The 14,757-nt window shown below is 43.0% G+C and overlaps 2 protein-coding genes across 2 annotated transcripts in view; one reads left to right on the forward strand and one right to left on the reverse strand.

Moving 5' to 3' along the window:
* Positions 1–11,048, reverse strand: part of LOC139909063 (neuropilin-1a-like) — a 76,732-nt gene extending 65,684 nt beyond the window's left edge. Inside the window, exons 1-2 of the mRNA XM_078287638.1 lie at positions 10,915–11,048; positions 9,704–9,878 (exon numbers count right to left, since the gene is read on the reverse strand). Of these exons, the coding sequence (XP_078143764.1) occupies positions 9,704–9,878; positions 10,915–11,005 (266 nt within the window). The 5' untranslated portion in view covers positions 11,006–11,048. The remainder of the gene's footprint in view (positions 1–9,703; positions 9,879–10,914) is intronic.
* Positions 1–14,757, forward strand: part of crema (cAMP responsive element modulator a) — a 492,677-nt gene that overhangs the window by 75,268 nt on the left and 402,652 nt on the right. The window lies entirely within an intron of this gene.

Raw genomic sequence — 14,757 nt, forward strand, 5'->3', positions numbered from 1 at the left:
TGGAGGGAGGAGTGTGTGTGTGTGTGTGTGTGTGTGTGTGGGGGGGGTGATGTGGTGGGTGACCGCTGAGGGGGTGGGGGGGGGTGGTGGTGTATAACTTTCTTGTATTTCTTGTATATACACATCTGTTTGTGTGTGTGTGCGTCCTTCACTGCTTCAATGCTAGTTTGTGTGTATATTTGTGTCCACATGTCAATCTGAGTATATGCGTGTGTGTGTGTGTGTGTGTGTGTGTGTGTCGTACTGGGAGGTCACCCTAAGGCGTTTCTAGCCAGACACAGATACAACACATTCCTCTGCCGGCACAGAAAGAGAGAGACTTATTGTCCACCCGGCGGCCCCACGCTGCTTGCGGACGGCCATTTTGGCTCCCGTCCAGAGTTTCCTGTCACCCCATACTGAAAGCATAAAGCCTCCCGGGGCGACTCGTCCTCTCCGGAGAAGGTCGGGACACCGTGCGACCCGCTGACCGACCTCCGACCCCCCCTCCGTCCCTGGACGCTGACCCGCCCCCCCCCCCCCCCGCTCCGAGCGTGGCATCGCGGTTTCACGGCTCTCTGGAGTTCACAGCGAGGCTAAACGGCCGAATCACATGAAAGGAGTAAAGTCACAGCCGTCTATATTTGGATCAACAGATTTTTAGTGGCATCTTGTGACTTTTCGGGACGCTCAGCAGGCATGTAGGTCAGTTCAATTCTGACGGCTTCCTCAGAAATAGAAGTAGGACAAGGCTGCATTAGATACAGTCCTGAATTTGTTGTTTAGTTACTTAGCCAACCAGTCAAACTACCATCTATCTATCTATCTATCTATCTATCTATCTATCTATTGACTTCCAACTTTCATAGTGCATCTAAAACTGTCTAAAACTATTACTGGCTGACTGACTGGTTTAGTTAAAAGTGTATTTATTGAATGAAACTGAAGGCCAACTCTTCACAATACTGGACCCTGATTGGCCGACAGCTACACGACTGTGTACAAGCATCAGAGTAAATGCTCAAACCAACACTGCATTAGATACAGTCTCCAATCAAACAAACAGCTTATCGATTGATCTATCCATTCATCTATTGATAAACACTCTTCCAATTTTCACATTGCATCTAAAGCTATTAAACTTTAATGCGGAAACTGCGAGATCATCAGACATTCAATTGTTGCCGTGTATCAAAACAAATAAAAACTAAAGATTATCCTCACTGTAAAATCCAACTGTTCACTTCAATAGATGCCCTGCTATTGTTTCTATTGTCATTATATTATTAACAGAGCATGGGAGTGTGTGTTGCTTTCAGGACATCTGGAGTGTGTGTGTGTGGAGTGCATCCTGTAAATCCTGGGATTGCAGCTGTGTGTGTGTGTGTGTGTGTGTGTGTGTGTGTGTGACGTTGTCGACTGGGTTTCCCCACTTTACCCCGAAAACGCTCTCGTTAATCTGCTTGTTAAGGATCCTAATCTGACATGTGTTTTCATTTGTTTGTGTGTGTGTGTGTGTGTGTATGAGTGTGTGTGTGTGTTTTTATGTGCATCTCACTGATGAGAAAGGAATCCACAAGATGCCTGATTATGTTTAGAGCAATTTGTTAGTTTTATTGTGTGTGAGTGTGTGTGTGCGCACTTTGTGTGTGTCTGTGTATGTGTTTGTGTGTGTGTGTGTGCGTGTGTGTGTGTGTGTGTGTACACGTATGAGTGTGCAAGTGTATGCATGTGTATGTGTCTTTGTAAGTATGCGTGTTTTTGACTGTATATTTGCGTGTGTGTGTATGTGTGCGTGTGTGTCTGCGTGTGTCTGTGTGTGTGTGTGTGTGTGTGTGTGTGTGTGTGTGCTCATAGCCACATGTGTGGGCAGAACACATGCTGTGGTTCATATGTTAAGCAGTTTATGAGCGAAATTGTTTAGAAGAGAAAAACCAAACATTGTCTGTACACTTCCATAACAGAAACAATAGCAGGATTCAAAGTTCATTCTTCCTTCTATTAAGCAAATATTTGCTGCTGAAAGACGAGACTCATCTGGTGAAAGTCAATCTTTCAGACAAAGCTGATACTCCCTTCTCACTGTGATTCATCTAAACAAGGATGGGAGTCAGGAATTACATTTACTTTCACTGATAAATGAACTTGTGATAACTGAACCTGGCAGGACTGGTTTCTGGTAAAGCAGCTTATTAATGGAACAAACTGCACTTTGAAACTAGGATTTCTTGTCCTCCTCGATGATTTTAAAGCAATTTTTACATTTTCTATGATGATTGGGATTGGTTTTTATAATGTGTCCTTGTACTGTATGTTGCTGACTTGTTGACTGCTGGAACATGTGACTGGATTGTATTGTGCATCTTTTTGTTATTTTTCTGAATGTTTTTTTGTTCTCAGGTCTTGATCTTAATGAGACTACCTGATTTCCTCAAGTGTGTTTGGACTGAAGTATTGTACTAGATTTGAAATTGCATCCATGACAGAGGACACATTTTGTGGGCTCTCCATAAACTTCGCATCAGAAACTAAGAATGCTACATTTTAGCATTTGATGTTACATTTAGCTTAGGAAAGCTTAGTAAACAAAGTCATCCATCCAGCTGCAGCCTGGATGTTGTCTAGCTAGTTCGCTAGCCTTGCTAGCTAGTGGGATAGCTAATAGCTAATTAAGAATAAAATAAGCATTTTTTTTATAATAATAGCATGGATATCAAATAGGTTTAAAACACTCAACATAGTCTATAAAAACATGGAATACCACACTTATTAACTGAGCAACCTTTTCTCTGAGTAGGCTACATTTTAAATAAGCAACTTTTTACTTTTACTGGCATAGATTTGCATAGATCTGAAGTAAAATTTCAGCGAAGTAGCTGCACTTCTACTTGAGTAAGATATTTTGGAAATGATTCCACTCCTCAGTCCACAGTAATGTGATTCGGAAATGAGCTGAGCAGTAAAAAGTTCCAAATGGACGCTGCCGGTGCGACTTGCTCAGTCAACACTGTGAGTGTGCAGTTATTTTCTGACAGAGCAACAGCTAACGTGTTTAAATTTTAAACTTCGCTCTCATTTACCCAAATGAGGGAGAGGGAGCATACGGACAAAACGGGATAAAAACGAGAACGTGACGAGTGCACACGGAGTTCAGAGGGAGCGAGGAGGGGATGAGAGTGTGATGAGAGAGAGAAAGTGATGAAGTGATGAAAAAAAGCGACAGAATAGCCCGAGGGGGGGAGAGGAGGAGGGACAGCGGAGGTCTGTCACAGAGGTCAGGATTAGACTGACCATGCCAACCCGCCTGCAGCGCTCTGTCTCTCTGGATCTGTCCGAGCCTCTCTGCTCTCTCTTCCCTTCCCTCTTTCTTTCTTTCTCTCTTTCCTCTCCATCTTCCTTCCTTTCTTATCTCTCCCCCTTCTCTTTCCCCTTCTGTCCTTTCCCCCCTCTCTTTCCATGCCTCTTTTCCCCTTCTCTCTTTCTCTGTCCCTCTCTGGGATCTGTTTCATTCCCTTTGTATGCAAAACAAATTTCTCCCCTCTTTTTCCACCTCTCCTTCGCTCCCTCTCTCTATTCTCTCTCTTCACTCTCTTTCATCACCTTCATCTCGTTCATTTTTCTTTCCTTCTCTCTCCTCCCTCTTTCTCTCCTCTCATTCCATAGTATTTCCAGCTCTACATGGAGATCCCTCATCAGCGTGCTTTAACCTCAGCGAGAGGGAACCCCATTGCAACCTGGGAAATGTAGGCTGAGCGCTCACATTGTGTGCCACAGTGTCTTGGAAACCAAACATCGCATGAGAAAGGGACAGATTAAAGGTTTACGCCGCTTGATCTGCTGTTTTTCCCCTTTCCGTGTAATGACTCCTTGGTCTTTTTTAATCTCTCTTGTTTTTGTTTTTTTCTTTCTGTGTTATTTATCATTCTATTTTTTCACTTCTTAATTTTATCGCTTTGCAACTAAACCCAACGAAACTAAGCTAAAAGGGGAATCCATGAACAGAAGCAGTTCAGACAGACACCTGAAACTGATTAATGCTCAGGGTTTTGTGAATGTTTTCTCTTTGCACGGCTGTATGATCAGTGTCAGAATCACTGGAAGTACAATATATATATATATATATATATACATGAAAAATGACAGTTGTCAAAAGGATATAGAATGAAAAAAATGGGAATAAGCTTATATAAGATGAGGCAATTGTTCATTCACACTGAAAACTAGACAACAGAACAAAATATCCATCCTTCATTGACCTAATTCTCACGGCTCCTGTCAGCTTCAAAGAGAAAGTGAAGGAACATGTTTCTGCAGAACGGCGCAAACAACAAATCCTTTCTGAAGGTTCACGCCTCAAATTTCCTCAGAAGCGAGCCACAGGCTAAGCGTTCTGTGACAGCAACACATTTAGCCTTCCTGTTTTGTGTGGCCACTGTGGAACTGAAAAATACACACTTCTGCTTTCCTTTGAAACTGACAAAGTCAAACTAAATGCTGAACGCAGTGCTGCTGGTAAACCGACGGCTCGGCCCGGAACCACATGAAAAGGGCTGAGATTTGGTGGGAATATTTGGTATCTGGCACATTTTTGTGCTGCGGCACAAACACAAGGCGAGTGAACAATCGCTGACCAAAGTGTTTTGTGGTTTCATAGAAAGTTGTTATCAACATTGTAAAAGGAACCAAACTTTAACTAAACTATATATCAAATGCGTCAGGAATGCATGATTTGGTTCTTTAAAGGTCTCGTCAGTCAAGCCAGAAGAATCAAAATAAACCTTGAAATTACGAAGTGATTCCAAAATACTACAGATAACAGTATATATAAATACTTTTCCTACAGTAATACCATTTTGGATCTAGTTGATCTAACCATTACCTCTAAAAAATAGCACCCCTCCATCTTGCCCCCCCCCCCACCGCACTGACCCCACCCACCGCCAGAACCTTTATAAACTAGAAGGACACTCGGAGAGCACAGACCTCCGCCAAGGTTCGTGCTATTATTGCTCATTCGTGAGTCGGATCCGGATCCGCTCCAAAATGTAATGGGTTCTTGCTTGGCCCATGCTACACCCTTCCACGAAGTTTCATGAAAATCGGGCCAGTGGTTTTTCCGTAATCAACAAACAGCAACAAACAAACAGCACCGAAAACATAACCTCCTTGGCGGAGGTAACAACATAGAAAATGTCTTTCCCACCGCAGATGCCATCAAAGCGGTTGAAAGCACTATTTGCGGACACACCAGAGGAACAACTGGTCCTTCCAACACACTGTAGGAGCATTTATAACATCTCTCTCTCTCTCTCTCTCTCTCTCTTTCTTGTTCTGTCTTTCTCTCTCTCACCCGGAGCCTTTTCCCTCCATCCGTCCCTCCCTCCTTCAGCAAGGGTTTGTTGTTCATGTCCCTGAACTGTCAGGACCCAGCGAACATGCTCTATCTTAATGTATGTAACGGCGGTCTGCTGGGAGAACGGGGCTGAAAGAAAACATTCACCTTTTAACACTGTTGTTTATCACCGGTCTGTGATGGTCAGTGCATTCCAGGAGTTATTTTGTGTGGTGAAGCGTTGTAATTTACTTTGTTTGGTGTCTACTCATACTTCTACTTCATTTAGTGATTTCCTACATTTCCCAGAATGCCTTTCGAGAACCCCCTAGAGAACAAGTATGAACTTGTTGCATTCAGCTGTGGGTTATATGTGCCAAGAAATAGTAAAAGTACTTACTCAAAATGCAACATGTCTTATGGTTGCATTGCATTCTGGTCTATTGAGGCTATTGTCAGTGGAGAAATTGGTATTTCTTCTTCTTCTATGATGGATCTCTCCCTGTATGATTGTTGAACCGGACATTTACCATTGATGTTTGAGTTTGCTGAAATAAATTCTGTTACCAAACGTTATGTCACCTACGTTTGGCCAGTTATTCGCGGGAATAAGAAAAATAAACAACAAACAAACAACAAAATGACCCCATGAATTCAAGATACATTGCCAGCAGCTGTTTTTTTTAACAGTGTTAAAGTGTTTTATGGTGGATTTTTCCTTTAAACGTTTGTGTGAGTGAGTGTGTACTGGTGTTTGTCTCTTTGAGAATTTGGAGAGGATGGATGTAGTGGTGTGTGTGCACCAAAGAGGGCATGTCAAGTAAAAGAGACAGAAAGTTTGGGCTGTGTGTGCGTCTTGTGTATGTATTCGTGTGTGTGTGTGTGTGCATGCTATGTGCCGGTAGGGTCTAATGATGTAAGCGGGAAAAGTTCAGCCAACTCCTAAAAAGACGTCCCAAATTACCCCCGCCACCGACGCATGTTCTTTACCCGTGCCTCTGCTCCATTTTACCGCGCTCCGCAGGGATTCGTTTTGTCGGCCGCGCTATTTCAGACGTGGATGTGAGACGAGGCTGTGTTTTGGTGCCGCTCCAAATTGGCTACGGAGGCACAGCCAATGGATCTTAGGACAACTGAACAAAAGCCTTATTGATCTCATCTAAAACCAACGTCTGTTCGCCGAGCGTAAATTCTATCACTTGTGGCTTCGCGAAATAAAAAGAGGCCATCGCTGAAATTGTCATCCAGTCTTTCCAGAAGTCTCTGAAAGTCCCTGTGAACCGCCCACGCCAAAAAAAATCCTCTCACCCTTCGAACAGGATTGCAAGAGTTCTTTTCAAAAGATGCTACAATATCGTTTTATGGATTTTTCTGAAGTTCACCATTTAATATCTCTTAAACTTGAAGTTTTGGCAACTTAAACTACCCACTATCCTTTAATAAGTGCCACCATTTGTTTTCATTTTGGGCTATCAGTCATTTAATAAGAGTGTCACTTTCTTCAGCTGGTGGATGATCTCGCTTTAGACCAAAACTCGTCAAAAGTTTCTCCAAGTTTGTCCCGATTGAATCACACACACAGCAGAAAAAAAAGTCCCCAGTTCACGAATATGTATTTATAAAAACACTGCAATTAGGAAACATAATTACAACCCCGGGGTCACGGGCGTGCGCTGGGTAAATATTTTGTACCGCAGATGTCGGAAGCGAAGCCGGCGTTTACTAGTGGACGCTATAGACTCTTTGTTTGGCTAGTTAATTGCAGACATGTTTCATAGCACTGGAACATGTGTGTTTCATTTCGGTCCTGTAATTGAATTAAAGGACTGGGAACACCAACATGCTGTCCGTTCTAACAATAAATTTCAATTAGGGCGTTGACATTTGAACTGTAGTAGAGAAGAGTGGTTAGAGAGGCTGTCCTGTAATGAAAATGACACTGGTTCGATCCCCCTGGAACATCTGAGCAAGACACTGAACCCCGACCTGCTCACTCTCTGTAAGCATTACTGGATAAGGGCATGAGCTAAATGCTAAACGTGTTTTTAGCGCTGTGTTTCATCACTAAGCTTACATGTTTCATCACTGTGCAAATAAACTAAACTACACTAAGCTAAATGTAAACTTTGGCTTTTTGTTGATGAAGGATTTAGATGCCACAGAGCGGTGACCTTTGTTTAAACTTACAGAACTTTGCACTGTGACTGTATTGATTTTTTTTAAATACTCTGTTGATTCCTGATGAAGAAATTCTCTTTTCTCTTGCCCCCCCCCCTTCTCTGCAGGGAGGTCAGAGGTCAGGTTCAGATACAGAGCAGCGCCTGTATCTGGGATTCTGTGTGTTGCTCAAGGACATTTCGGCAGGGCGGACACTTGCTGTCGTCGGGGTTTGAACCCGGGTCCAAGACTTTAAACCCCGCTTCAAGACTTTAAATCCACAGCAAGACACTGAACTCTTCCAGTGTTTCCAATCACAGTCTCATTGATTGGAGTATCATGTTGTGGAGCTGAGGTTCGGCCTAGTGTCGTCAATGCCGACAGCGAATAAAAAGTCTTAAATTTCTCCTCAGGAAATTTTAAGTGGGACTGCGGTCTAGCCAAAGGCTTAAGCTCCCCCCCACCCCCCCCTCCTCAATTGGCATATTTTGAACGTTTGACTCCGTCCCAAAAACAACATCGGCTCCTGCCAAGGGAGTGCTACGAGCTACACCCCGCCATCATCCAATATAAACTCATACAACAAATAATGAAACCAATCGAGCAAAAGGGAGGCCCCTAACCAAACAGCCAAACAGCATGTTAAGGTAGCAGCCGGGTGGCCTGGCGGTTAGAGAGCCCATCCGCTACATGTAGGGTCACAAGTTTGATTCCTGCAGCAGCCAATGTGCCCGTCAACAGCCCAAGTGTCACACTGAACCCCTGTCTGCTCACTCATTGGATAAGAGCATCAGCGAAATGCCTAAAAAGTAAAGCTAATTGCCTTATTCCAGTGTATTAACCTATGGAAAAGTCATTTCACAAGGCAATAACACTGCGTTAGTATACTGCAACCACTGGCCTACTGACCAAAATTTTATCACCAAGATTTATCACATCTCATTGAGTACTTAAACAGCATTATTGCATACTTATAATAATATCCCCCATGATTAATACACACAAATAAGATCATTTTAGGATTCGGTCTGGACTTACTGCAGTGCGTTTCCCTGCAACGCTGAGGTAGGTAATCCACTACACAATACACAATATCCACTATCTGTCCGAACACTGAGGAACGCTAATGGTTTATTAGTCCCTTGGTGGTGAAACATGATCCAATAGTAGTGGAGGACCCCATCTGTGAGACAACAGCAGACAGCTAGTCATGATTTACACAGGAGCCGTTTATGGGGCTTTTTAAAAAGACAGAGGACCCATCATAAAAACAGGCTTATTTATGGAAGAGCGGCGAACAAATGGGCTTTTGTGAGGATGCGCACAATCGAGTGTGTGTGTGTGTTTCTGTGTCAAAGAGGGAGATTAGTGAGTTTTGTGTGTGTGTGTGTGTGTGTGTGTGTGTCTGCATGGGTACTTATTTACATGCCTTGCAGGGTTATGTATAGGAATGCACTAGTGTGCATCAGCACGTGTGCGCAGGCATGCTTTGGATGTGCCTGTGTGTGTGTGTGTGTGTGTGTGTGTGCAGTATACAGTCATGTATGAAAGCATTTTAAACATTTATAACCCAAACGACTCCCTGCCTGGCCAGTACACAGCAATACATTCACCAAAACCAGTGACAAAGTGGTAAATAAAAAGGCAGACAAACTCTGATCTCCAGTCAGTCATCATCACAAAGCAAACAACCACCAAATTGGCTATTTGTGCCAAAAAAAAAGCATTAATTTATGTTTTTTTCCCTTAAAAGAGACTATCTTCATATAACTTGCATAAGTTTGACAGCACTTACAAAGATTTGTATTATGAATTTAGGTCATAAAGATTTTTATGCCAACCTCAAAAGGTGGGTAAACTATTCCTACAAATAAAAAAAATGGGGAAACTCTATTCCTGCAAACAGGGTTCACCCTCCTCTACACCCCTGCCAAAAACCCAAGACAAGACAAATGACAATACCGCACCCCCCCTCCTTATCAAATATGATTTCCAAAACCCATCAAACCCCATTTCCTCTGAAGTAATTGCCAGAGAACCTCAGTGCCATATTTCAGTGCCTGAGCAGATATAATAACTCCTCGGCCAATAGGTGGCACAGTTCCACACTGTATCCAGGCAGGATTGAGGAGAGAGAGAGGGAGAGAGGGAGGGAGGGAGAGAGAGAGAGAGAGAGAGAGAGAGAGAGAGAGAGAGAGAGAGAGAGAGAGAGCGCAGACTAGAGTGAACACTTACTTGCAATCTCTGTCCTCCAGATCAAAATGCGGATTGAAGTTGATGAGGATCTTCTGACCCGGTTCCGGGGCTGTTATCACCCAGACGCACTGCTGGGAGGGCGGGTAGGCTCCAGGGTAGCCCGGAGACGTCAGGTAGTCCGCGCTGTTTATCTCTATGTTGTCCCCGCATTTATCTGCCAAACGAGAAACGAGAAATCACAAGATTGTTCGGACTGTTAGTTGAGAGAAACGGGCTGGCGGACACTGAACTGCGCTCGGAAAAGCCCGAGGGTATCGATTGATTGAGGCCAAGCCCATTCCTTGCTGTAAATGATACAGCATTGATATGTAGTGGTAAATACAAAGGTGAATAGACCATGATCTCGAGTTGGGGATCATCATAAGGCAAAACATCCACCAATAAAACAAAAATTGTGTTAGAAAAGCACTGATTTATGCGTCTCCCCCCTTATAAACCCCATATCCTCATCACTTCGCTATGATTTAAACTATGAATTCACACCACCAGGCTCTATAAAGGTGAGTCAACTCCATTCCGCAAATGAACGAGGTGTGTAAAGTGAGTTTAGGTGGGCTTACACTCCTCTACACCCCTGCCGTCAAGTGTGATTACACCCGTGAAGGTGAGGCGGGCTGGGGTTCCTCCACCGGCTGCTGCGCGTCCAGCAGAATAAAGCCGGAGTCCATATAGTATTCTCATCTGATCTGACCATTAATCATATGGCTTGTAGTTGGGCTGCAATGGCCAAAACGCGAGAGCCAAAAATGCTTCTTTCAATAGGGAAGCGCAGATGCAGCCTAACAGAAAAACCCTATAAAATCCCTATAATATACTTGTAATATTCCTATAATATTCATATAGAGACTTACGGTGTGTCTATGGTACTCAATAGTCAGTTTATAGTGACCGTACTGTACTTTATGGTATTTTATCTCTTATGATATCACTATAATATTCCTATAGGGTGATATTTGTATAATATCCTTCTAAGATTTATTATAGGATGACCATAATTCCGTATAAGGATAACCACAGCAGAAATAAGAGATGTGCATTATCTGACTTGTATTCAGACGGCTCACATGGGAAAGCCGAGGCATAACAGGTGAGAGGCAACAATGGTGCAAAAATGATGCAAAATGAATCAATATTCAGTTGGGCAGGCTGTTGTCAAGCCACATGTATCCATACAAGCAGTCAACACCTACCAGTCTGAGTCAACGCAGCAACGAAGATGACTTGGGTGAAAAGGAACAATAGCAATCCACAGCGCATCCTTAGATTGTACAGCACAAACATTCTGCAAAAGAAAAAGAAAATAAAGACAAGGGGAGCCAAAAAAAAAAATCCTTTGGGTTGTTTTTCCTTCCGAGGTGCAAAATAACCACAAATGTCTCAAAGTAAGAGGAATTGGTCTGGTTGGTCTAGGGTCCCCAGCATCCTGCGAGCTTCAGCATCGGATCCCTGCTTCTGTCAGGGAACAACTTGCCATCTCCTGGAAAACAGAAAATAATCCAAATGCAGAAAACAGACGAGGATTCAAAAGGGAAAATCCAGTCGCCAAAAAGTGGCAGTTGTGCGCTCTCGGCCGCTGATCAAACCCGTCACTTCTGATACCGAACTGGAGCGTTATAGGCGTACTTCCAAGCAGGAATGTGAAAAATCACCAGTTAGCCGGTATTCAGTGAAAAGCAACCACGGGAAACATCAGAGCGCTGGTCCCCAGATCTTCACTCCGTAATTCAGTTCAGCTCTTCAGCATTCCTCGCTTTCTCGTAATGCGCAGCGGCTGACCGACACAGGAGAAATGTCAGGAATACGAGGCAAGCCGTGAAAGTAACAGCGGGATTTCCACTCCCCAAATTCCAGCTCCTTGACGCCAGTGCGCAACGACCGACCGCTACGAGGGGCTGGAGCAAACTGACACCGATGCGCCCTCTGTGCGCTCCCGACGCCAACCAGAGGAGCAGGAAAATGCGCACGCAAACTCTGACATGGGCGTCATTTGGGTATGGCATAAGGTGTGGGCATTCGCCATACCTTAGCCTCAGTGAGTCCAGATTTCACTGGGGATCATTATAACGGGGAGGAAAACATAAGGGAAAGACATTTATTTTGAAGCTTTATCTTATAAAAGAATGTACATCTGGGGAGCATTCAGGACAAATGTTCCCTCTAAGATGATAGTTTGGTGATAATTATGCGTCTAATAATTTATTACACTGGCTAAATAATAATATGTTGTCATCAATCATTGCTCCAGTTTGTCCCCCAGAAATGTAGTATGTTTAGTATGTTTATATAAGCTGGTTCTGGTCGTTTGGATGATATATAGCCTAGATGATGGGACTTTGCCAAAACGTTCGGGTAACAGAATTGCACTCTTTCACACATTGTCACTTATGGAGAAAACATGTAAGTTTTTGTAAAGGCCATTATTATTATTATTTGATGAGTTTTGCGCCAAAATGAGGCTCCACCATTTGAAAAAAAAGTGACATGACCCTTACAAAATGAGTGTAAGCACAAAATGAAAACAACAGATGGCACATTTTAAAGGATCTTAAGTCCTTGATTGACAACCAAATGACACTTTTACTGGCTGGATCCTCTATATTTTAGAGATATTGTATGGGGAATATTTTTTTACCCATTTCATCTTGAATAAATGATCAATAGCTTTGTTGCCTTATTGATGACGTATGATAGGAGAGAATTGGATTCTTTGGATTCAGATGTTATACTGACTGATGGAGAACATGGTCTCAGACAAGCAACAGCTGACTGCAAAGGGGGAGAAAGCATGGCAAAGATCCAGGATTTAATAGAAGCTTACTGGAAGCCATATTCAGTTAGCAAGTATTCTTTTATTTCCTTGTGTTCAGTATAGATTGAAATAGTGTGACATTTTATTTGAAGCATATTTTACATTAAGTGTAATACTAAATTCCAGGAGTTATTTTGTGATGAAGTGTTGTTGTTTACCCTTTTGGTGAACCCACTTTCCCTCAACCTGCCTCCTCTACTTCTACTTCAGTTACTGATTTCCTATATTTCCCAGAATGCCTTTTGACAACCCCCAGAGAACTTATCTGAACTTGTTGCATTCAGCTGTAGGTGGAGAGAGCGATAGCGATAGTGGAGCAAGCATTATTCCAGTCGAGAAAAAGCGAGCGTTGCGGCCCTTATACTCAAAACCCAACCTGACTTGATGCTGCATTGCATTCTGGTCTCTCTCCTGCTCCTGTGGGTGGAGAAACTGGTCTCTCTCCTCTTCTACGATGGATTTCTCCCTGTATGATTGTTGAACGTCTCTTGGTGCAAAACGGCGGCTCTAGAAAGAAGCCCTCGCTCTTTGATTCTGAGGGACTGACACCAAAATCTGATGTTAATGTTTTAGATTGCTGAAGAAATTTCTGCTATCAAGCTCCATGGTAGTTGCACTGGAAATATGTCATTGTGAAATTGCGTGGTCTACATTTGGCCAGTTAGAGAAATGCAAGGTACATCACCAATAGCTGTTTCTTTTAAGTGTTTTAGGATAGATTACATCCAACATACATCCAAATCCAGACACTGTATCCCAGGTATTCATACATATGAGTATTACACATAATAACTCAGGTTCTGATGGCCTACATACAAGCCAATAAAATTATAATCGTTAGGGAATAGTTTCTAGTCCACTTCATGAAAACACACAACACCAGGAACCTAAAGGATGGAGAAATGGCATTTTGACTCAATGGCTCCCAGTTCGAAGCACTGAACCAGCAGAGAAAATCTGAGTAATGAAGGGAGAGTGTTACTCACTATTCACTCCCCTAAACAACTACTGACTAGATGGCCTCGAGCAAAGCACTTAAATTACTCAAGTGGAGCCTCTCAGCGGCCAACAGCAGAAGACTGCGGTTGTACTGAGAAGCTCCCAGGTGTGACTGTATATGAATAACAACATGCTTGTTCAGCAAACCTTCCCTGGATAAAAACAAAAAAAAAAAAGATTTAAATGTTATTATCAGACACTTAGAAGAGCGACTAATGGCTCACACACTGTACTAACACAATGTAATCCATTATAGCTTTAAGAAAAGTCTTGTTGTATTCCTCTGCTCTTTGCAAACAAGGCCGGTTTAGTTTCTCTGAATGTCAGCGTTCCCCAATCACATCCTCACTGGCGTTCTGCTGTCTGCAGTTTAATCACTTCTCCAGTTTGTTGAGATTAAGTTCTGCCTCTCCGGAGGAGATGGGAACAAGAAAAAAAACATACAGTTGGTAAAATGTATTTCAATTTAGGCCAAGTGTAGGCCTGCTATACCAAAATATTGTGGCAGAAATATGCATAAAGGGGAGCAGAGTGTGTGTGTTTGTGTGTTTGTTTGTATGTACGTGGTGGCTGGTGACGTGCACATGTGTACAGGCATACAGGGACACACACACACACACACACACACACACTCTACTCATTTATATATACACACACACTGACTGCACAAAGCATAAATGAACCAAGAAGCGTAGTTGCCATGGCATCTCTACCCAAAAAGCAAACAGTAAAAGCCATTTCCCCAAGTAATCATCATGATCATAAATGTACATGCAAGTGGGTATTTGGGGTGAGTGTGTGTGTGTGTGTGTGTGTGTGTGTGTGTGTGTTATTAGCAGGGCTGTGGGATGGTGAGTAGAGAAACTGACTCTTGGACCAGAAGACCCAGGTTGAAGCCTCCATGTTAGCAAGCTTCCTCCCTGCTGAAGTGTCCTCCAGCAAGACACTGAATCCCCTCCAGCTCCATGGATGCTGTTCTGCAGCTGATAGGTGATGGATGCCTATTAGCTGCCTCAGAGATGACAGCTGTTCTTCCCGGGTCAAGATAAAAACACAAAAACCTCAAACATGAAAAGCATCACCTGCCGACAAATGCAAAACTAGCTTAGCACTAGTCACTGTAAATGCTTGCTAGCTGTGAGCGTCTTGGCAAATGAAAATATAACGACAAAGAAATACAATTATTATCACCAATAATAGTTCACTAGTACAACTTACTAACATT

The sequence above is a fragment of the Centroberyx gerrardi genome, chromosome 13 (genome assembly GCF_048128805.1).
Source record: "Centroberyx gerrardi isolate f3 chromosome 13, fCenGer3.hap1.cur.20231027, whole genome shotgun sequence".
NCBI classification, from domain to species: domain Eukaryota; kingdom Metazoa; phylum Chordata; class Actinopteri; order Beryciformes; family Berycidae; genus Centroberyx; species Centroberyx gerrardi.